General features: G+C 45.8%; 1 protein-coding gene across 1 annotated transcript; it reads right to left on the bottom strand.

Annotated features, from left to right (window-relative positions):
• Nucleotides 1-2,902: 2,902 nt before the first annotated feature.
• On the bottom strand, nucleotides 2,903-24,263 carry LOC100136137 (poly(A) polymerase type 3). Its single transcript, XM_036984670.1, has 20 exons — nucleotides 24,039-24,263; nucleotides 22,541-22,711; nucleotides 19,766-19,832; nucleotides 18,999-19,080; nucleotides 18,525-18,634; nucleotides 17,484-17,537; nucleotides 17,237-17,348; nucleotides 16,779-16,868; nucleotides 15,116-15,254; nucleotides 13,503-13,575; nucleotides 12,574-12,694; nucleotides 12,118-12,202; nucleotides 8,795-8,848; nucleotides 8,487-8,606; nucleotides 8,300-8,409; nucleotides 8,023-8,144; nucleotides 7,588-7,842; nucleotides 5,630-5,836; nucleotides 5,356-5,427; nucleotides 2,903-5,159 (listed from the first exon to the last, which is right to left on the bottom strand). The coding sequence occupies exons 1-20, from the start codon at nucleotides 24,044-24,046 to the stop codon at nucleotides 5,064-5,066; spliced, it is 2,148 nt and encodes a 715-aa protein (XP_036840565.1). The 5' UTR covers nucleotides 24,047-24,263; the 3' UTR covers nucleotides 2,903-5,063.
• Between the last annotated feature and the right edge of the window lie 64 nt (nucleotides 24,264-24,327).

Below are 24,327 nucleotides of genomic sequence, written 5' to 3'. Positions count from 1 at the left end.
TTGGGAAATTCGGACCGAATCGGGATGCAGACAGGAATAACAACAGACTACAGACACCTTTAACTAGGCCGAGTTATGAGGCTGCTCTCTGGGTAGCCAGTTTCCAGTCTTTTACATTTCCTTTGTGATATTTCAGAAACTATTGTCTGACTTGTGATTCTACTCTCTGGGTAAAAGTCTCCTCGTCTACTAGGAGTTGAAACTTTTTCTACTTTAAAATTTACTTTCCTCCCATCTCAGATTTTTAGGATTTCTTCTGTGAATTCACTGAAATGTTTTAACCACATTTTAAATAGTAATGAAAACTACCAGCAATTATTTAAAAAATGTGATGAAACATCTGATGTAAGCACTGCCAAAGTAATTTGAACCATCTCCTACAGCACCATGAGTCTCCTACAGCACCATGAGTCTCCTACAGCACCATGAGACTCCTACAGCACCATGACTCCTACAGCACAGCCAAATGAGTCTCCTACAGCACCATGACTCCTACAGCACAGCCAAATGAGTCTCCTACAGCACCATGAGACTCCTACAGCACCATGAGACTCCTACAGCACAGCCAAATGAGTCTCCTACAGCACCATGAGACTCCTACAGCACCATGAGACTCCTACAGCACCATGAGACTCCTACAGCACCATGAGTCTCCTACAGCAACATGAGTCTCCTACAGCACCATGAGACTCCTATAGCACAGCCAAATGAGTCTCCTACAGCACCATGAGACTCCTACAGCACCACGAGACTCCTACAGCACAGCCAAATGAGTTTCCTATAGCACCATGAGACTCCTACAGCACCATGAATCTCATACAGGACAGCCCAATGAGTCTCCTACAGCACCATGAGTCTCCTACAGCACCATGAGACTCCTACAGCACCATGAGACTCCTACAGCACAAATGAAAGAAGGAAAACCGATGAGTCGTGGTGTTGGGAAACCGCAGCGGTGGATAAGAGTCTGATGTGGCGTTATGTCGCGGTGTTGGGTGGGTAAGAGTCTGGTATGGCGTAATGTCGCGGTGTTGGGTGGGTAAGAGTCTGGTATGGCGTAATGTCGCGGTGTTGGGTGGGTAAGAGTCTGGTGTGGCGTTATGTCACGGTGTTGGGTGGGTAAGTGTCTGGTGTGGCGTTATGTCGCGGTGTTGGGTGGGTAAGAGTCTGGTGTGGCGTTATGATGCGGTGTTGGGTGGGTAAGAGTCTGGTGTGGCGTTATGTCGCGGTGTTGGGTGGGTAAGAATCTGGTATGGCGTTATGTCGCGGTGTTGGGTGGGTAAGAGTCTGGTATGGCGTAATGTCGCGGTGTTGGGTGGGTAAGAGTCTGGTGTGGCGTTATGTCACGGTGTTGGGTGGGTAAGTGTCTGGTGTGGCGTTATGTCATGGTGTTGGGTGGGTAAGAGTCTGGTGTGGCGTTATGTCACGGTGTTGGGTGGGTAAGAGTCTGATGTGGCGTTATGTCGCGGTGGTGGGTGGGTAAGAGTCTGGTGTGGCGTTATGATGCGGTGTTGGGTGGGTAAGAGTCTGGTGTGGCGTTATGATGCGGTGTTGGGTGGGTAAGAGTCTGGTGTGGCGTTATGTCGCGGTGTTGGGTGGGTAAGAATCTGATGTGGCGTTATGTCGCAGTGTTGGGTGGGTAAGAGTCTGATGTGGCGTTATGTCGCGTGTTGGGTGGGTAAGAGTCTGGTGTGGCGTTATGATGCGGTGTTGGGTGGGTAAGAGTCTGGTGTGGCGTTATGTCGCGGTGTTGGGTGGGTAAGAATCTGATGTGGCGTTATGTCGCAGTGTTGGGTGGGTAAGAGTCTGGTGTGGCGTTATGTCGCGGTGTTGGGTGGGTAAGAGTCTGATGTGGCGTTATGTCGCGGTGTTGGGTGGGTAAGAGTCTGGTGTGGCGTTATGTCGCGGTGGTGGGTGGGTAAGAATCTGATGTGGCGTTATGTCGCGGTGTTGGGTGGGTAAGAGTCTGGTGTGGCGTTATGTCGCGGTGTTGGGTGGGTAAGAGTCTGGTGTGGCGTTATGTCGCGGTGTTGGGTGGGTAAGAATCTGGTGTGGCGTTATGTCGCGGTGTTGGGTGGGTAAGAGTCTGATGTGGCGTTATGTCGCGGTGGTGGGTGTGTAAGAGTCTGATGTGGCGTTATGTCGCGGTGTTGGGTGGGTAAGAGTCTGATGTGGCGTTATGTCACGGTGTTGGGTGGGTAAGAATCTGATGTGGCGTTATGTCGCGGTGGTGGGTGTGTAAGAGTCTGATGTGGCGTTATGTCACGGTGTTGGGTGGGTAAGAGTCTGATGTGGCGTTATGTCGCGGTGGTGGGTGTGTAAGAGTCTGATGTGGCGTTATGTCACGGTGTTGGGTGGGTAAGAGTCTGATGTGGCGTTATGTCGCGGTGGTGGGTGTGTAAGAGTCTGATGTGGCGTTATGTCACGGTGTTGGGTGGGTAAGAGTCTGATGTGGCGTTATGTCACGGTGTTGGGTGGGTAAGAGTCTGATGTGGCGTTATGTCGCGGTGGTGGGTGGGTAAGAGTCTGATGTGGCGTTATGTCGCGGTGGTGGGTGTGTAAGAGTCTGATGTGGCGTTATGTCACGGTGTTGGGTGGGTAAGAGTCTGATGTGGCGTTATGTCGCGGTGGTGGGTGGGTAAGAGTCTGATGTGGCGTTATGTCACGGTGTTGGGTGGGTAAGAGTCTGATGTGGCGTTATGTCACGGTGTTGGGTGGGTAAGAGTCTGGTGTGGCGTTATGTCACGGTGTTGGGTGGGTAAGAGTCTGATGTGGCGTTATGTCGCGGTGGTGGGTGTGTAAGAGTCTGGTGTGGCGTTATGTCACGGTGGTGGGAGCGATCACTATTTTTGTTCATGGTGGTGGGGTGGGGTACTTCGAACAAGAACACAAGACCAACGCATCTTTGCAACGTAGAGCTTTATTTTTGAGGGGGAAAAAAGTACAATACCTCGTCCTTAAAAATACACCTAAGAAACCATTTTGAACTGAAAAAGAGCATTGTAAGAACGGGAAATAATGTTTAGTCATTGAAGAAAATGATCTATTCATGTAGATTGTTGACAGTGGTCTAAATTCAGATTCATCGTTAACATACGAGTCCCACACAATTAGCACAAAACAACCGAGACAAAAGCTACATTTTGTTAAGACATCAACAAAATATTGAGTAGGTGAAAATTCAGTACACATCGTTTTAAAACTTTTCAAAAAAAAAAAAAAAAACCTGTGAAACCAAAAATAACTTTCGTCCTCTAACAATACTATCGAGTACTCAACCCGTCGACTATTCTGGCACATCCCAATTATGTTATGACCTAGTAAATCAGAAATTAATAGCCAACAAAGAATATTTGTGCTCTTAACCTTCTGCGTGATAGTTGAGTAATTATATATCTATTCAAATAATCCATCAATACGAAAGCTCAAGTCTTACATCTTCCACGCAAAAGAAAAAGCATTGTTTTTCATCGTTTTCATGTTTTTGGTACAGGACACTAACAGTTACTGTACAATGCATGTATACATAGAATCAGAATGATTAGAATGGTCAGAGGTACTACACCCGTTCTATTCATTCTAAGTCTATGCATATATATATATATAACTAAATGGTCTAGTCAAGACACCAGACCACTTCTCCAATCAACATGCCAGCCATAGCCCTCTAAAACCAGATTTCTCTGATATAATCTGAACATTCCTGTAGAACTCAACTCTTAACTCCCTGTCATCTCTAGACCTGTATCACTATTGACTATTCTACCCTGTCCAAATATTGTACTAGAAATTGTGACTTCCTGTTATTATACTTATTCTATTCTACTGTGACATCTACTTCATGTTCCTATTGTTATCTTTTATTAGTTCTTATTATTGTCGCATTGTCCAGAAGGAACCAGTTAGCATTTCGTCAGACGATGTTTTCCATGTGTATCCTGTACATACGACTACCGTAATAAAAACACTAAACTATCCTGAAGAGACTAAGCTATTCTGTTCCCACAGAAGTTGTGAGCTTTTTTTTTTGTTGGTCAAAGTTATTGTGTTGTGTATGTACTCGAACCTGAGCTAGTTCCTTTAGCAAGCGTTAGCTGCATGTGTCTGACTGTGTCCATGTCTTTTTGAGGCATCCCAAACACCCTCATACCCTTTCCTATACATCTCCATACAACCCCAAAGGCCACCTCACATCCCAACAGTTGACTGACTGACAGTGATTAGCTTTGGGCGTCCCAAATGGGACCCAATTCCCTTTATAGTGTACTACCTTTGGCGCAGCCATAACCTGTCATCTGTTACACACTTCGGTATATCACAACGGTAACAGGAAGACATCTAACACCACTGACCCAATCTTCATTTTCCATTCTGCTCTTCTTTATTACTCAAAGTACGTTTTGACATCATACCAAGGTGCTTCACTCACACACACACACGCACACACACACACAGTAAACCACTGGGACAAAGAAATCCCAACATCATTAGTCAACAGAACTTGTTCCGTCATCATCTGTTCTCTGGACAACACAATGAGGAGAGAAGAAGAGAGAGAACCAATGAGCATCCACGTCCACGCACAGCACACACACACACGTCTGCATGCACAGGAAAGATGACACCTTTATGTCACGTTGTTTATTCCTGGTCAGCAGCAGCAGCTCTGGAAGGGGGTAGGATGAAGATGCCGACATGTTGATCTAGGGTCCGGTTCGTGTTTTTACTAAGACTCAGAGGAAGGTGTGCTGATCCTAGATCTGTGTCTATGGGACAACTTCTACCCTTTAACCAGTAAGGTATAGGTTTGGAAGCCACCTAGGAGAATTCAGCAGAAGAGCAACATCGCCCTCTTGTGGAGACAGTTGCAGCTACGTCCTTCGTGTCAACTGACAATGTCCCTGGTTGAAAAGAGATGACGTCTGTCTAGTCGCCTGTGTCTTTTATCTGCAGCACTGTGGGCATTCCGTGGCAGAGGACTGAGAATGTCTTAGGACACCCACAGTAGAGTTCAGGGTATAGGGGCCGGGGAGGCGAGTAGATGCGTCTGTCTGTCCTCTCTCCTACCTGCTGAGGCGAAGCTTTATAGAGTTCTTCACCACTGGAATTGGGTTGGCTGGCAGGAGGGGCACATCAGACAGATCCGCACTGACCATTCGCTGAGGGAAGAGTAAGATAATCAAGTTGTAGTTTGGCTGCAAAACTAACAACAGACAGACCAAAGTGGAAATATAGACCGTATAGAAAATTATCTGTACACTTTTCAGACATGAATTATGAAAGTGAGAGGCAGAGAGAGAGAGAAGACAGACAGACAGAGAGAGAGGCAGACAGAAAAATAGAGTGCATTGATACCTTAATATCTGCCTCCATCTTGCCTTCCCCTTCAGAAGCAGGCATCTCCTCGGACATACTGTCCTCATTGACCTGGGAACAGCAAGGCCCACAGAACAGTTTATCACAACTATCTAACCATGCTCACCTGACTCTTCTAAATCTAGCATTAATTTAAAAGATATGCTTCTTATAATATCGTCAAGATGTAGCCAAACATTCTGAAAAGAAAGACTACAACAATTAATATATTTATACATAATGATGTGACACTATGGATAAGCTTGTTACGTGCCTGTGCCTCCACAGTGGTGCACTCCTCTCCGGCAGCTGCCCCATTCACTGTTGTCCTAGTCTCTGGGACTGGGGAGGGGTCCTCCTCCTCCAGCATCTCCTGGCGAGAGGTGCGGGGGGCCGCTGGGGGGCCCATGGTGGGCGGAGGAGAGGGGGTCAGGCTTGTGGGGACTGTGTCTCCTGAAGGCTTTTTCTCAACAGCTGAATCCTACAAAGGAAGAGAAGTTTATCCGGTAAGCATATTTAGTAGATCAATAAATGGACTCACGTGTTGGAGGGTAACGCGTTAAGTATTCAGATGACTCTATATGAGTAACGGAGTTAAGTAACGGTTTACTTTTTAAATTGGGTAACTTTATTAGTTACTTGCGTGGTTACTTTCACAATCATATCTCATTTCCTCATTTAGCGTAGCGTAGAAAAACTGTTGGGGGAAAGCCATGACAGCTACTGTCCAATAGAAACGTATAGAGGGTGCACCTCTGATCTTTTCCACTGATCGCTTCTCTGATCGCAAAGCCCACAGAGAGCTACCCCGTCTAGTGGGAAGTGTGTCCTCTATACATCTCTATGGGTCTGTGTAGGTGCAGTCTATAACCAGAAATTGAATTAATGTATTTTTGGGGGGGGGGGGGTCTGTACATATGTTTGTCTTGCAGTGTACATGGCTAATTCAGCAGCACAGGAAAGCAGTGCCACAGAGGAGGAGGAAGTAGTGCTCAAACCAGAGTTAGTATTTTTTTTATTTAACCTTTATTTAACTAGGCAAGTCAGTTTATAACAAATTCTTATTTACAATGCCAGCCTACCGGGGAACAGTGGGTCAACTGTCTTGTTCAGGGGAATAATTACTTTTTTTTTTCTTTGCCAGCTCAGGGATTCGATCTAGCAACCTTTCGGTTACTGGCCCAACGCTCTAAACCACTAGGCTACCTGTCTCTAACCACTAGGCTACCTGTCTCTAACCACTAGGCTACCTGTCTCTAACCACTAGGCTACCTGTCTCTAACCACTAGGCTACCTGTCTCTAACCACTAGGCTACCTGTCTCTAACCACTAGGCTACCTGTCTCTAACCACTAGGCTACCTGTCTCTAACCACTAGGCTACCTGTCTCTAACCACTAGGCTACCTGTCTCTAACCACTAGGCTACCTGTCTCTAACCACTAGGCTACCTGCTCTAACCACTAGGCTACCTGCTCTAACCACTAGGCTACCTGCTCTAACCACTAGGCTACCTGTCTCTAACCACTAGGCTACCTGTCTCTAACCACTAGGCTACCTGTCTCTAACCACTAGGCTACCTGTCTCTAACCACTAGGCTACCTGCTCTAACCACTAGGCTACCTGCTCTAACCACTAGGCTACCTGTCTCTAACCACTAGGCTACCTGTCTCCAACCACTAGGCTACCTGTCTCTAACCACTAGGCTACCTGTCTCCAACCACTAGGCTACCTGCTCCAACCACTAGGCTACCTGCTCTAACCACTAGGCTACCTGCTCTAACCACTAGGCTACCTGCTCTAACCACTAGGCTACCTGCTCTAACCACTAGGCTACCTGCTCCAACCACTAGGCTACCTGCTCCAACCACTAGGCTACCTGCTCTAACCACTAGGCTACCTGCTCTAACCACTAGGCTACCTGCCGCCTAGTAAGTAGACCATCTTTGGTAGCTCGTCCTTGCTCCTCCCGACAGTCAAACAAACAGATTTCTTTAATGAAAGTAACGCAAGATAATATATAGTGTTACTTTATTTTTTGTTATCCCAACACTGCCCACTACTATACCAGAAATAAGAGACAAATCTGTAGACAGAAGAGAGGCGTCTCAAAATGACAGTAAAAAGCTGGAATAAAACATATAGGGAATATACATTTTACAGTATTATCGGTAAACTCCTGGCTACACAATGAAGAAGGGAATTTCTCTACTGGGACAATTAAAGATTGAATACCTCAGCATCTGATTTGAACCGCTTCCTCTCTTCCTGCATAGGGGAGCCAGGTCTCTTCACAGCTGGGGCCTCAGGCTGGCCGGCTGCAGCCGCAAGGGGACTTGGAGGGGGACCTAGTGGGCCACACTTCACTGGGGTTGACGTGGGCACAGTGGCTGGCATGGCCGTGGGGGATGGCACAGACATACTGTTGTCACTGTCTAACGATAGGTCCAGACTACTGTCATTCATCTGACGAAGTCCCTCTGTCGAGTGCTGGAGGACAGAACAAAACGACACTGGTTACAACTCAATACCGCAAGCAAGCAATCAGTCAGCTAAGAGACTGTGTGAAAAGCAGAATATAAAACTCTATAAATGAGTGTTACACCTCTATTGTTAACAAGGAGCAGACTAAATAATTAACTGACATGTAGCTGCAATAGGAAGTCGTACCTTCCTGCGTTTGGGCATGACCAGGTTGGGCAGTAGCTGGTGAAGTTGTCTCCTCTTCACATGCATGGCCTGGATCTTCATGTCCGCCTCAAACATCTTGCTGTTCATCGCCTGCCGGTACACTGCAGGAAGCATTTAGAAAATATAACTTTTTAATATAACATTAGCATGCTAGTTTGTGTCAACTAATAGAACTAGATACAAGTGCAGAAAACATGACAAATATCGTTTTCAAATTCTACATTCCTGAGTTGAATTGAGTAAGGTGATTTTATACCCGTGTCAGTAAAGGACTGGATGTCAATGGTCAGGTCAACGTTGAGGTTCTCTGATGCCTCCATCTTCTTAAAGATAACCCCTATCACCCACATGGTGCTGACCTCCTCTCTGGAAAAGACAAGACAGGTGAGAAATAGTCCATTAAGAGCTTACTACAACCTTGCATAATAGTATAATAAACTCACTTCTCCCTGCTTTCCTTGGGTCCAGGGAATGACTGGGGGTTGACATGGGCCAACGTTATGAACTCATTCTTCTCCAGGTTTCCTACTAAGATCCTGATCTTAGACTCAACCAGACCAACCCTGCCAGGACAGAGAAAAACAGCACTTTTCCTAATGTATTCCCTAACAGTAGGTGAATAAAGGCTTTAAAAGAGTAACATTGAAATTGATTCACATGTAATACACCATGTCTCCACCCTCATTCAGTCAGTCAGTCATATAATCTCACCCAAAGGTTTTTCCAGCCCCCCCACACAGTCAGTACTCACCACTCCAGGTGCTGCTTCTCGGTGGGGGCGCTTGCTAGCAACACAATATAATGCCTTGGAACATAAGAGACAGAACATTACCATTACACCCTAAAGACAGCAGCCAGGAAACGAACCCAGGCTAGGAACCCCTAAAGACAGCAGCCAGGCAACGAACCCAGGCTAGGAACCCCTAAAGACAGCAGCCAGGCAACAAACCCAGGCTAGGAACCCCTAAAGACAGCAGCCAGGCAACGAACCCAGGCTAGGAACCCCTAAAGACAGCAGCCAGGCAACGAACCCAGGCTAGGAACCCCTAAAGACAGCAGCCAGGCAACAAACCCAGGCTAGGAACCCCTAAAGACAGCAGCCAGGAAACGAACCCAGGCTAGGAATCCAGGCTAGGAACCCAGGCTAGGAACCCAGGCTAGGAACCCCTAAAGACAGCAGCCAGGAAATGAACCCAGGCTAGGAGAGCCCCAGGCTAAGAGAGCCCCAGGCTAGGAACCCCTAAAGACAGCAGCCAGGCAACGAACCCAGGCTAGGAGAGCCCCAGGCTAGGAACCCCTAAAGACAGCAGCCAGGAAACGAACCCAGGCTAGGAGAGCCCCAGGCTAAGAGAGCCCCAGGCTAGGAACCCCTAAAGACAGCAGCCAGGCAACGAACCCAGGCTAGGAGAGCCCCAGGCTAAGAGAGCCCCAGGCTAAGAACCCCTAAAGACAGCAACCAGGCAACGAACCCAGGCTAGGAACCCCTAAAGACAGCAGCCAGGCAACGAACCCAGGCTAGGAGAGCCCCAGGCTAGGAGAGCCCCAGGCTAGGAGAGCCCCAGGCTAGGAGAGCCCCGGACCAGATCACCCAGTCCTCGCCACCAGCCTACAGCAGGTCATGGAAATATGTTCATTTCTAAAAACACACCGTATCAAACTAAAACAGGTAAAAAAAACGACAAATAAATGACCAACGTCTGTGTTTTAAAAAGGCAAGAAACTACATCGTCCTAAACTGAACATGTCTTTTACACAAACATGTCACAGTAACAGCTACAAACACTCCATAACAAATCCAACTAGCCAGAGAAAAACCCAAATCGCACTACCAAGATAATTCATTCACCAAACCCTCTTCACGTCAACTTGAGAACGAACCTAATTTAGTGTAAAATATATCTTCCACGATATTCAAGTATACTGAAAGTCACTATTATTACACTAACTGTACAAACATATTCACTTACATGTCTGGTCTGCCTACATGTACAATCTCCATGCAGTTATCACAGTAGCACCAAGCAGTCATTTCCTACTGTATACTCTGCCTTGCACCGGTTGAAAACCACACTACCTCACTGTTAGTCCAATCACAGGAGCTCGTTCCGATCAGTTCCCACGAGGTTAGAATATTATAAATAGGATTACATTACCAAGCAGATGAATGGAAAAGGATAAGATATTTCATTTTCAGGCCACGTTGAAAATAAAAAGGTCTGAGCCCAAGACAAATGATTGATTTATTCAAACAACAAGAGTACAGAGAAACGGGTGTAGTAATCAGCAGGGTGCCAGCCAGACCAGCAGGACGGTCTGATTATGAAATATGTTCATCAAGCCTGATGTGGAAACAGTTTAACCTGGATAATAATCAAAGCATAACATCTGTCTCCTCTAATGCGCCAGTCCAATCCACAGGCTGGATATATACTGTCTCCTCTAATGCGCCAGTCCAATCCACAGGCTGGATATATACTGTCTCCTCTAACTCTGCAGTCCAGTCCACAGGCTGGATATATACTGTCTCCTCTAATGCGCCAGTCCAATCCACAGGCTGGATATATACTGTCTCCTCTAACTCTGCAGTCCAGTCCACAGGCTGGATATATACTGTCTCCTCTAATGCGCCAGTCCAATCCACAGGCTGGATATATACTGACTCCTCTAACTCTGCAGTCCAGTCCACAGGCTGGATATATACTGTCTCCTCTAACTCTGCAGTCCAGTCCACAGGCTGGATATATACTGTCTCCTCTAATGCGCCAGTCCAATCCACAGGCTGGATATATACTGTCTCCTCTAACTCTGCAGTCCAATCCACAGGCTGGATTTATTTTAAATCACTTTTAATTGTATCCATGTTTTCAGGCTCTCCAGTGCTGTCAAATGACTGTCCAGAATGTGCTGGTGCATTTTGTCCTTTCCTCTGTCAGCAACTCAAAGGATGAGAAGAGGTGCTTAAGGCAATTACACATCAACATGTTCTGATACTTCTCTGTCAAAGAAAGGGTCGCTGGATCAAACTGATTTCCCAAAAGACTTGAGGGGATTTGATTTCAAATAGAGAGCCTCGGGGAATAGAAGATTTTGGTAAAATAAAAGGGGGATTGGAACAAGTCCATCTAGAACACTTAAAAAGAGGGTACTGGGTAACAAAAAGATCAGCCTTCTGTAAATAGGTCTACATGTTGATTGGGGCTGCAAGAGGAGGAATGTCTCCTCCGCCAAGGACAAGGCCTCTTCAGTAACATAATTGTTGCCACTGTACAAGGCTAGTAGCATCATGCTCTTTGCATATTACTGATAAACCAATTAACAAAATGATCTTTTCATCTTTACTCCCCCCCCCCCCCCACTTCAGATTTCAACAATCAAGTACATTTCTCAAGATTGAGCAGAACTGATAAGTGAAAGAGGATGTGGTACCCACACGTATAGAATGAAACAAAAGATCCAATGACTTAAATCTTGTATTCTTCACATGGATTCCTGCTAATGTTGTGCTACAACTTAAAAGGATTTATCACGATCAAAACTTGATAACAAAAAAAAAACATCTACAAAATGAAGACTAACAAGAAATACATAGTGCAAATGTTTAACTAAATCATTTTATTTGGGGAAGTAGATGTACAGTATAATAAGAACCTTACAGCTGAAGTACCTACCTTTAGTAAGATATTAAAATATACAAACATCAAATATTGAGTTGTGCTTACATTAGAGAGCACAGTCTATAGGTCATAGCAGTGATTATACTGGACTTCAGGCTCTGTATGACATTAACATTGTATTTGTCTTTACGATCATTGTTTTGAGAATCAGAGAGGGTGCTTAAGGGCAGAAGAAAGCATCTTTTGAGTCTTGTCTAAGCCCGAAGTGTTTATTTAATAACACAAATAAATCAAACTGAACGAGTGGATGACATATTCAGAGAGGAACAAAGAGAACTTCACATTTACTGAAAAAGGTGCGAGTGAGGTGGTTGGTGTATTTTGAAAATCAAAATCTTTATTGAAATAGTTGGTCTGTCTCACCATGCGTGTCCCACAGGATAAGCTGTTTAATACATACTTGTATTTCTCAAAGAAGTTTGGTGCTTCAAATAGTTTGGACCACTCTGCTTTACTCTGCAAAATGTCATCTGTGATGGCCAGACCTGTAGAGGGAAGGAAAACGTGTTGACCAAAACGGAAGGAGAACCAAAAAGAAAAAAACTACAGATGAAGCAACGTAGCTAAGGCTACAATGAAGACAGCCGTTAGGGAACCCCTTGAGAAAAGACACCCGAAGGAGGCTGAATTTACTTGACATAGGCATAAACAATTTACATTTGATGCAACCTCCCCTTTTCACATCAATGGATCATTTATGTGAATGTTGGGAGTATGTCTCTTGCTCAAGTCTCTGAAATTAGGACTCTGGCCTGAAGGGTTTTGTATAAAGAGCATCCAGTTTCAGAGAGACTGGACCTAAGAGTGGATGCAACAGTTTGTGTATAAAGTTAGAATTTGAGACGGCTTTACGGACCCTGTTTGAACTCGTCCACCATGACGGCACGCGTAGAGGCAGAGACGTTGTAGGTAGAGTTCTGCTGGGGGTAGGCTGGTGTGATGATGGGCATCAGGTGGTACCGGTCACTGGGGGTCACCTGGAACAGCAGTTAGGACACTCAGAGCCAATCAAAACCCTCCACTACATGCAGAAGGGGTCACTTGGTACGATAGAACTCTTGAGAATGTGTGTAACTATCTTGATAATAGTGTTATGAAGCATCTAATGCAGGTGAATCAAATGTCTTTGTACTGGAACAGATGAAAGAAGTGGGACTGACAGATGTTACAGGGAAAAACCCCTGGCTCTAGACTTTACACGGTTAACACCATGGGATACGTCCTGGTGGAACAGGGTTAATTAACCACCTGTTTTTATTGTATTTCCCTTAACTTGGCAGCTCTGAAGGTAAAATGCTTGAGGTAGTTAAGTTCATGACCGTCCTTGACGTAGTCAGTGTTGCTCAGGACCAGACTAGTAACAGTATGAACACGTGTCGTAGTTATGATCAACACTACCCCGGGGTCCCAGACTGGCAGGTTCAACATTACCCCGGGGTCCCAGACTGGCAGGTTCAACATTACTCCGGGGTCCCAGACTGGCAGGTTCAACATTACCCCGGGGTCCCAGACTGGCAGGTTCAACATTACCCCGGGGTCCCAGACTGGCAGGTTCAATATTACCCCGGGGTCCCAGACTGGCAGGTTCAACATTACCCCGGGGTCCCAGACTGGCAGGTTCAACATTACCCCGGGGTCCCAGACTGGCAGGTTCAACATTACCCCAGGGTCCCAGACTGGCAGGTTCAACATTACCCCGGGGTCCCAGACTGGCAGGTTCAACATTATGATCAACATTACCATGGGGTCCCAGACTGGCAGGTTCAACATTATGATCAACATTACCCTGGGGTCCCAGACTGGCAGGTTCAGGTTGCAGTCCTCTGGCTGCTTCAGGAGAACAGGGTTGGGCCATTCCCTGCATTAACACAACTCCAGTTTAGTGTGATGATACAGACCAGGTAATACCAGTAGGTCAGGCAACCCCAATACACCAGTCAGTCACCCCTTTAGACACACATCTTGTTTCACTATGTTCCTAAGGAAAACAGCAGTAATAGAGCTGCCACAAGCACCAAGGACTGAGAAAAATGTGTTCACGGTTCATACACACTTCAGACTAGAGGTCGACCGATTATGATTTTTCAACGCCGATACCGATTATTGGAGGACCAAAAAAGCCGATACCGATTAAATCGTCCGATTAAAAAAAAAAAGTATTTGTAATAATGACAATTACAACAATACTGAATGAACACTTATTTTAACTTAATATAATACATCAATAAAATCAATTTAGCCTCAAATAAATAATGATACATGCTCAATTTGGTTTAAATAATGCAAAAACAAAGTGTTGGAGAAGAAAGTAAAAGTGCAATATGTGCCATGTAAGAAAGCTAACGTTTAAGTTCCTTGCTCAGAACATGAGAACATATGAAAGCTGGTGGTTCCTTTTAACACGAGTCTTCAATATTCCCTGGTAAGAAGTTTTAGGTTGTAGTTATTATAGGAATTATAGGACTATTTCCCTCTATACCATTTGTATTTCATTAACCTTTGACTACTGGATGTTCTTATAGGCACCTTAGTATAGGAAGTGTAACAGTATAGCTTCCGTCCCTCTCCTCGCTCCTCCCTGGGCTCGAACCAGCAACACAACGACAATTAACACGCGCTAACTAGCTAGCCATTTCACTTCGGTTACACGAGCCTCATCTCGGGAGTTGATAAGCTTGAAGTCATAAACAGCGCAATGCTTGACGTACAGGACGAGCTGCTGTCAAAATGCACGAAAGTGCTGTTTCAATTAATGTTTACGCGCCTGCTTCTGCCTATCACCGCTCAGTCAGATTATATGCAACGCAGAACACGCTAGATAATATCTAGTAACATAATCAACCATGTGTAGTTAACTAGTGATTATGATTAATTTTTATAAGATTATTTTAATGCTAGCAAGCAACTTACCTTGGCTTACTGCATTCGCGTAACAGGCAGTCTCCTTGTGGAGTGCAATGAGAGGCAGGTCGTTATTGCGTTGGACTAGTTAACTGTTAGGTTGCAAGATTGGATCCCCCGAGATGACAAGGTGAAAATCTGTCGTTCTGCCTCTGAACAAGGCAGTTAACCCACCGTTCCTAGGCCGTCATTGAAAATAAGAATGTGTTCTTAACTGACTTGCCTAGTTAAATAGAGATTAAATAAATGTTAAAAATATAATAATAATAAATTGAATAAAAAATAAAATAGTCAAATCGGGCACCCAAAAATACCGATTTCCGATTGTTATGAAAACTTGAAATCGGCCCTATTTAAAATCGGCCATTCCGATTAATCGGTCGACATCTACTTCAGACTAAAGAGAAACAAAAAAATCTCCTTCAAAAAGACAGAACAACTCAACGGCCATGAGAAACAGGTCACAGAGCACATCCGAATGGAGAGCGACTGCTTACCATTTGGAGAAGACGAGGAAGAACTTGTGTACAAGGGTGGAGGCCACGGCGTTGGGGTAGAGCTGGCAGGTCCTGGCTACCAGCATGGCCCAGGAGACACCACCCAGGAAGCCCAGGATATTACTGTAGATGTTATGACCTGGGAGAGGACGTGTATAGCACTGTAGATGTTATGACCGGGGGGGGGGGGGTGTCCAGCATTGTAGATGTTATGACCTGGGGGAGGACTTGTCCATCACTGTAGATGTTATGAGCTGGGGGAGGACGTGTATAGCACTGTAGATGTTATGAGCTGGGGGAGGACGTGTATAGCACTGTAGATGTTATGACCTGGGGGGAGGACGTGTATAGCACTGTAGATGTTATGACCTGGGGGAGGAGGTGTATAGCACTGTAGATGTTATGACCTGGGGGGAGGACGTGTATAGCACTGTAGATGTTATGACCTGGGGGGAGGACGTGTATAGCACTGTAGATGTTATGACCTGGGGGAGGAGGTGTATAGCACTGTAGATGTTATGACCTGGCGGAGGAGGTGTATAGCACTGTAGATGTTATGACCTGGGGGAGGAGGTGTATAGCACTGTAGATGTTATGACCTGGCGGAGGAGGTGTATAGCACTGTAGATGTTATGACCTGGGGGAGGACGTGTATAGCACTGTAGATGTTATGACCTGGGGGAGGACGTGTATAGCACTGTAGATGTTATGACCTGGGGGAGGACGTGTATAGCACTGTAGATGTTATGAACTGGGGGAGGACATGTCTATCACTGTAGATGTTATGACCTGGGGGAGGACATGTATAGCACTGTAGATGGCGTAGATTTAGTTATGTTGTTGTTGCCCTACATGCCAGTCAGCAGGATAGAGGCAAGTGAGTCATAGATACATTTTCTGGTAAAGTATACCAGCAGATTCATATGTGATGGTAATTGAGCCATTTGGTACAGGTGAGAGAAACACAAAGACCTAATAAGGGCATTACATCAATGACCACAAGGCACCAGTGTAATTTTTCTGATTTTGTAATTCAAAAGGCAATTCCTTGATGGTTCTGCCTTGCCTCCCAATAAACTTAGATGTAAGCTATATGGCATAAGCATTTCCATCTAGTTTCTAAAGATCACCAAAGGGTTGGGGGGCTGGGGATGTTTTGGATTGGGCTTAGTTATGCACCTGGCCTATTATACAAGCCAGTGAGTGACTCCACGGCAGTTGTTCCCACAAGACAAAACATGATTGGACAGTTGGTTGCCAGGCAGCGTATGCAAGCCAAACAAATTCACCATGGCCACTAGGGGCGTGGTCTGTCCTGTGTAAAAAAATGCCATGACTCAGTTTATTTTAGAGGCTAATCCTGTTTAGGGAATAGGACCTGAAGGCTGTCAGTGTGGGCCCAGCGTGTTGACATGCCATTAGTTGACAGTTTGTGTGAAAAGAGGACAAGGTGAGAAAGAGATAATCCCACCTGCCTAGCCACAACAGTGTTACACAGCAAGACGTACAAACTGATATAGTACAGGGACCGACTCAAAACACACAAGTACAGACACATACACACGTTTACAGGAGATGCCGACTCAACAGTTGTTTCCACCAAGGCAAATGAGATTGTACTCCTATGCTTGACGCTACGCAACACTACACAGATCCAACTCACGTTTAGCCCACAGCTTGATGGTCCTCAGTGTCAGTCTGAAGTTCTCAATGTTGGGCACAAGATGGAGGATTTCATCTGTAACTCTACAACCTGACAACAACAACAAAAAAACATCCAAGTCATTATCACTCACAATAGACAAGAGGGGGATAACATAGACAATGCCGATTACTTGAAATTCTACAACACAGTGCTTTCAACTAAGTGTAGGTAGGGTCAGAGGTTGAGCCAACAACCAATTGTTAGACCTTGTGTTTTTAACGTGGATCCGATATCAACATCAGTGAAGTGGAGAAACCACGCGGCAGATGATTTTATCCAGAGCGACATACATTTTACCATGTGACCCCAGCGATAATATTGAACCCACAACACCCGTTGACGACAGCGGCACCCTTTTTACCGACTGAACCACATCAGGACCGGAGCTCAGGAGATATAAAAGAGCTCAGTGTTACCATTGAGACTCCTAATGCAGCGGATGTCAAGGTTCTTCAGCAGCCCGTCATCTCGGAGGTCCAGGTTCTCTGGGATGGTTTGCAACGCTAACCGAGCAAACAGGATATCGATCTAGAAATACACAAAACTCATTGGACATTTAAAAAAAAAAGCCGCAAATCTCAATTCATATTGAATGACCTGAACCAACTTCACATTTAGACCTATAATGAAATCATACACAAAAAATACTTTCAAATGTCATACCTCAATGCTGTCGAAAGACAGCTTTATCACGGGGACAAATGCCTCCTCAACAGCCTGGGGGGGGGGGGGGGGAAAGAAGAGTTGATGAACAGTCTGCACCTCAACTTTTGGGAACACATCTTCCCCTCCTAGTCTACCAACACCAGAATCGCAAATACATTGCCTTAATTCCTCACGTCCTCTTCTCACCGCCTTCTCAAAACCCATTGGATACGAAGGTCAGAGGGGCGAGGCCTCTTACCTTCTCATCAAATGGTATTTGTCACATGCTCCGAATAGAACCGGTGTTCAAACTAGACCTTACAGTGAAATGTTTACTTACAAGCCCTTAACCAACAATGCAGTTCAAGAAATATATATTTTTTAAAAATGTTTTAACCTTTATTTAACCAGGCAAGTCAGTTAAGAAAAAAATCGTATTTTCAATGATGGCCTAGGAACAGTGGGGTTAACTGCCTGTTCAGGGGCAGAACGACAGATTTGTACCTTGTCAGCTCGGGGGTTTGAACTCGCAACCTTCCGGTTACTAGTCCACGCTGCCGCCCCGTTAGTTAAGAAAATACTTACTAAAATACAAAAATAAAGAGTAACAATAAAATAACGAGGCTATATACAGGGGGTACAGAGTCAATGTGGAGGCTATATACAGGGGGTACCGAGTCAATGTGGAGGCTATATACAGGGGGGTACTGGTACAGAGTCAATGTGGAGGCTATATACAGGGGGGTATTGGTACAGAGTCAATGTGGAGGCTATATACAGGGGGTACCAGTACAGAGTCAATGTGGAGGCTATATACAGGGGGGTATTGGTACAGAGTCAATGTGGAGGCTATATACAGGGGGTACTGGTACAGAGTCAATGTGGAGGCTATATACAGGGGGTACTGGTACAGAGTCAATGTGGAGGCTATATACAGAGGGTACTGGTACAGTCAACGTACGGGGGTACAGGTTAGTCGATGTACAAAATGGTGTTTGTGAAGAGGAAAGAAGACGCAAGGAATGAAGGCAATGTAATTGAGATAGTCCAGATACCCACCCTCAAATCTTTGACCTCCTCCTGCTCCTTCAGCTTGTCCAGGAACGAGGAGAAGAAGTCTGTTCTCTCCACATGCCGAGGAGCCACACACAGGGCATCAATGTCAGCACCTACACAGGGACAAGGACAAGGACAGGGACAAGACACAACAATTCAAAGTTCACTGTGATAAAGAGTTGTGTGAAAATGTTTTACCTATGCAGTGCGCCCAGGCTGTGTTTAATAAGTATATTATATAGCGTATTATATAGTATATTATACAGTGCTTTTCAAAGAGAATGTCAAAGGAACTTTAAAAACCAAACCGGAGAAAATGTTGCTATTGCTCCTAAGATTAGAGGACAACATCAAAATGGAAAGGTTGACCGTACTATAGTGCCGCCTACCTTCAGTGTGAACTCCTGACCTGTAGGTTCCCAAATGTGTTAACCACAACACAACAACCTGTAACCCTCCTAAAGATGACACAATTACCTTTAGTGTGGACTCCTAACCTGTAGGACCCAAATGTGAAGATCTTCCCTCCAACCGTTTCAATCACTGAGGCAGGCAGATTCTAGGAGGACCAAAAAATACATCATTCATAACCTGCTGCATTATGGGAGGCGACACTGCATTATGGGAGGCGACACTGCATTATGGGAGGCGACACTGCATTATGGGAGGCGACACTGCATTATGGGAGGCGACACTGCATTATGGGAGGCGACACTGCATTATGGGAGGCGACACTGCATTATGGGAGGCGACACTGCATTATGGGAGGCGACACTGCATTATGGGAGGCGACACTGCATTATGGGAGGCGACACTGCATTATGGGAGGCGACACTGCATTATGGGAGGCGACACTGCATTATGGGAGGCGACACTGCATTATGGGAGGCGACACTGCATTATGGGAGGCAACACTGCATTATGGGAGGCAACACTGCATTATGGGAGGCAACACTGCATTATGGGAGGCAACACTGCATTATGGGAGGCAACACTGCATTATGGGAGGCAACACTGCATTATGGGAGGCAACACTGCATTATGGGAGGCAACACTGCATTATGGGAGGCAACACCGCCTTGTTGTTGTAATATCATCCATGTCCCAAATGGCACCCTATTTCATTCATAGTGCAAAACCCTGGTCAAAAGTAGTACACTAAAAAGGGAACATTTGGGACACATCCATTGACCACCTGCTGTAGTAGCAGAGAGAACCGCCAGGAGGAGGAAGTAAAATCATACCTTTGTCTCACTGACGTCACGGATCCATTCCTTCACCAGTGTGTTCAGTTTTCCCAACACGTGTATTCTATGGAAACCAAGGCATGATTTAGAGGAAGTCTTTAACAAAATCATAACTAAACTAGTATGGCACTTTATAACCACAAATACAGTCTACCTAGTACTGACCAAAACACCAACCTAAGAAGTTCCTTTTTTTATTTGTATTTAACTAGGCAAGTCAGTTAAGAACAAATTCTTATTATCAATGACGGCCTAGGAACAGTGGGGGGTTAACTGCCTTGTTCAAGGGCTGAACGACAGATTTTTACCTTGTCAACTCGGGGATTCGATCTTGCAACCTTTCGGTTACTAGTCCAACACTACCCACTAGGCTACCTGCCGCCCCACCAGCCAAGAATAATTGGCTGATGTACTGGCAAGATATCGGATCCAGTTATTATCCTCATCCTACCACCACCACCCCTCCTAATAGGCCTCATCCTACCACTACTTCTCCTAATAGGCCTCATCCTACCACCCCCCCCCCCTAATAGGCCTCATCCTACCACCCCCCCCCCCCCCCTAATAGGCCTCATCCTACCACCACCACTACTTCTCCAAATAGGCCTCATCCTACCACCACCACTACTTCTCCTAATAGGCCTCATCCTACCACCACCACTTATCCTAATAGGCCTCAACCTACCACCACCACCACCCCTAATAGGCCTCAACCTACCACCACCCCTAATAGGCCTCATCCTACCACCACCACTTATCCTAATAGGCCTCAACCTACCACCACCACCACCCCTAATAGGCCTCAACCTACCACCACCCCTAATAGGCCTCAATCTACCACCACCACCACTTCTCCAAATAGGCCTCATCCTACCACCACCACTTCTCCAAATAGGCCTCATCCTACCACCACCACCACTACTTCTCCAAATAGGCCTCATCCTACCACCACCACCACCCCTAATAGGCCTCAACCTACCACCACCCCTAATAGGCCTCATCCTACCACCACCACTACTTCTCCTAATAGGCCTCAACCTACTACTACCACCACCCCTAATAGGCCTCAACCTACCACCACCCCTAATAGGCCTCAACCTACCACCACCCCTAATAGGCCTCAACCCATCACCACCCCTAATAGGCCTCATCCTACCACCACCACTACTTCTCCTAATAGGCCTCATCCTACCACCACCACCTCTCCTAATAGGCCTTAACCTACCACCACCCCTAATAGGCCTCAACCTACCACCACCCTAATAGGCCTCAACCTACCACCACCCCCCCCCCCCCCCTAATAGGCCTCAACCTATCACCACCCCTAATAGGCCTCATCCTACCACCACCACCACCTCTCCTAATAGGCCTCATCCTACCACCACCACCTCTCCTAATAGGCCTCAACCTACCACCACCCCTAATAGGCCTCAACCTACCACCACCCCTAATAGGCCTCAACCTACCACCACCCCTAATAGGCCTCAACCTACCACCCCCCCCCCTAATAGGCCTCAACCTACCACCCCCCCCCCCTAATAGGCCTCAACCTACTATCACCACCACCACCCCTAATAGGCCTCAACCTACCACCACCACCCCTAATAGGCCTCAACCTATCACCACCACCCCTAATAGGCCTCAACCTATCACCACCCCCCCCTAATAGGCCTCAACCTACCACCACCCCTAATAGGCCTCAACCTATCACCACCACCCCTAATAGGCCTCAACCTATCACCACCACCCCTAATAGGCCTCAACCTACCACCACCACCCCTAATAGGCCTCAACCTACCACCACCACTACTACTTCTCCTAATAGGCCTCAACCTACCACCACCACCCCCTAATAGGCCTCAACCTACCACCACTACCACCCCTAATAGGCCTCAACCTATCACCACCACCCCTAATAGGCCTCAACCTACCACCACCACTACTACTTCTCCTAATAGGCCTCAACCTACCACCACCCCCCCTAATAGGCCTCAACCTACCACCACCCCCCCTAATAGGCCTCAACCTACCACCACTACCACCCCTAATAGGCCTCAACCTACCACCACCACTACTTCTCCTAATAGGCCTCATCCTACCACCACCCCTAATAGGCCTCATCTTACCACCACCACTACTTCTCCTAATAGGCCTCATCCTACCACCACCCCTAATAGGCCTCATCTTACCACCACCACTACTTCTCCTAATAGGCCTCATCCTACCACCACCCCTAATAGGCCTCATCCTACCACCACCACTACTTCTCCTAATAGGCCTCATCCTACCACCACCCCTAATAGGCCTCATCCTACCACCACCCCTAATAGGCCTTAACCTACCACCACCCCCACTACTTCTCCTAATAGGCCTCATCCTACCACCACCCCTAATAGGCCTCAACCCAACACCACCCCTAATAGGCCTCAACCTACCACCACCCCTAATAGGCCTCAACCTACCACCACCCCTAATAGGCCTTAACCTACCACCACAACCACTACTTCTCCTAATAGGTCTCATCCTATCACCACCCCTAATAGGCCTCATCCTACCACCACAACTTCTCCTAATAGGCCTCATACTACCACCACCCCTAATAGGCCTCATCCTACCACCACCACCCCTACTTCTCCTAATAGGCCTCATCCTACCACCACCACTACTTCTCCTAATAGGCCTCATCCTACCACCACCACCCTTAATAGGCTTTGACGAAACTTGTGCCCATTCTAACATGACAATTTAGCCTAGTAGTGACAACCATCTTACCTGCGCTGTAGTTCCAGCTCCTCTTCAAACACCCCGTATGGTTTCAGGGCCTCAGTCAGCCTGTGTGTGAGGACCAGGTCAGCCTCCTTGGCTTGGGCCAGGCTGATAGGAGAAGTGATCCCATAGTGCTTGGGTGTTTCCCGACCCAACAACACCTGGGTTGTAGACGGACTGAAAACAGGACAGGTGTGGTTGTGATCAGAATAAGAATACTTTATAGCCATGCAACAAAATGTTACTAGGAATTTCTCTTGGTGTTGTGCAAATAAACATAAAAAAAAATTTAAAAAAGGATTTGAATATCAATAAAAAAATATACACCTGATACCATGGAACCCTTTCTGTACAGGTTATCAAAAAGCACATAGTGAGCTACAACTGCTGCTCATACTGTGTGCTTTTAGCTGATTTCTATGCTGATTTACATAGCTACGTTGCTTGCTGTGGTTTATTTGGATGTGGTAGAAGGTATACGTCTAAAATGTTGGCCTCTGGGTAAAAACATGTACGTGTATTCTTCTCATTCCGCATACGTTTATAGTCAAACGTCTTTTGACAGTGTTTGGGTGTAAAGCACCAATAAGGAAATCATCATCAACTTGGTAACCTATCGTACAGTTTCATGTTGACATGACATTGTAAAGGCGAAAGATTATTTTTTGCATGTCTTATTGTGTCCCATTACAATGAACAACAAAAAAGTAGGTACTCAAGACTCCCAAAACGTGATTTGTCCTCTGCAATTATGATGGCATCTGCTATAGCTTCGTGTCAGAGACGGCAACAACAAAAAACGATGTGACTTAAGTAGTCTACCAGAAAAATATGATCATGTTTAGTTTGAGAAAATGATTATAAAACTAGTAACTTTACATCTTACAGACAACATGCAATATTGCAAATGTTCTGTCACGTACACGGATGACCATTTAACTAAGTTAACTACTTCTGCGGATATTCATTTACACTTCAACAACATGGACACTAGTAAAAACAGGTAGTTAGCAGTAAATTGTGATTTGGTAACTAGTTAGGTGGTACATGTGACCACAAAATAGCAAATTTACTGCTGTGCCGAATTGCGGCGTGTTAGTTAAACATAACTAACGGTAGCTAGCGTTGCTATGCTAACTAGCTAGCTAAACGTTAACATGACTAAACTACAACATGTAGCTAACTGACTAAACGTTAACATTAATAAACTGCATGTAGCTATGTAGCTAACTAGCTTGATACCGTTTGCAACTTTTCAAGACCTCTTAAAATGTCTAGCCTATAATGTCAGACCTAAGTAACATTAGCTTAGCCAATAGTCTAAAAACAAATGTGCTCTATCTTGTTTCAAAGCCATTTCCCACTACACAACCTGCTAGCTCTTCCTTCTTTCTTTCTTTCTCTTTCTTTTTGTTGCAAACATGGACTGGCAACCTCGCATCGGTAGGCCCAATCAATCCCCTTTCCAAACACACTCAGTACAGTGTCCAAGGGAGATACTTACAAGGGCATTGTAACAACTTCCAGCAATTTTCCAATCAGCCCCCCGCCCCCAAAAAATAATCCCTTCTCATACTAGTTTTATCATTTTTCATCAAATTCAGCTAACTAGCCAGCGATGTTATTTCTTTACCCGGCAACCAAGCAGTGGAAACTTGCCCCTTTTGTTTCCACTGAACATGGCGTGTGCCGCTTTGCTGTCACCGCAAAAAACCGCAACCTTGACAGCGTGGGCGTGTTGCGTGACCGTCATGACGTAAAGCACAATTGTACTTTTAGCACGTGGGAACTGT

Source organism: Oncorhynchus mykiss, chromosome 8 (genome assembly GCF_013265735.2).
Source record: "Oncorhynchus mykiss isolate Arlee chromosome 8, USDA_OmykA_1.1, whole genome shotgun sequence".
NCBI classification, from domain to species: Eukaryota; Metazoa; Chordata; class Actinopteri; order Salmoniformes; family Salmonidae; genus Oncorhynchus; species Oncorhynchus mykiss.
Note: the sequence above shows the minus strand (reverse complement) of the source record. Positions and strands in the feature narration are given on the sequence as shown.

Bases quoted from the DNA above. Each gene is read 5' to 3' on its own strand.
- LOC100136137 (XM_036984670.1), bottom strand. The intron at 13,576-15,115 runs GTAAGCAGTCGC...GTGTTAATGCAG, and splicing joins TTCCTCGTCTTCTCCAAATG to GGAATGGCCCAACCCTGTTC. The intron at 5,160-5,355 runs GTATCAATGCAC...CTCTTCCCTCAG, and splicing joins AGATGGAGGCAGATATTAAG to CGAATGGTCAGTGCGGATCT.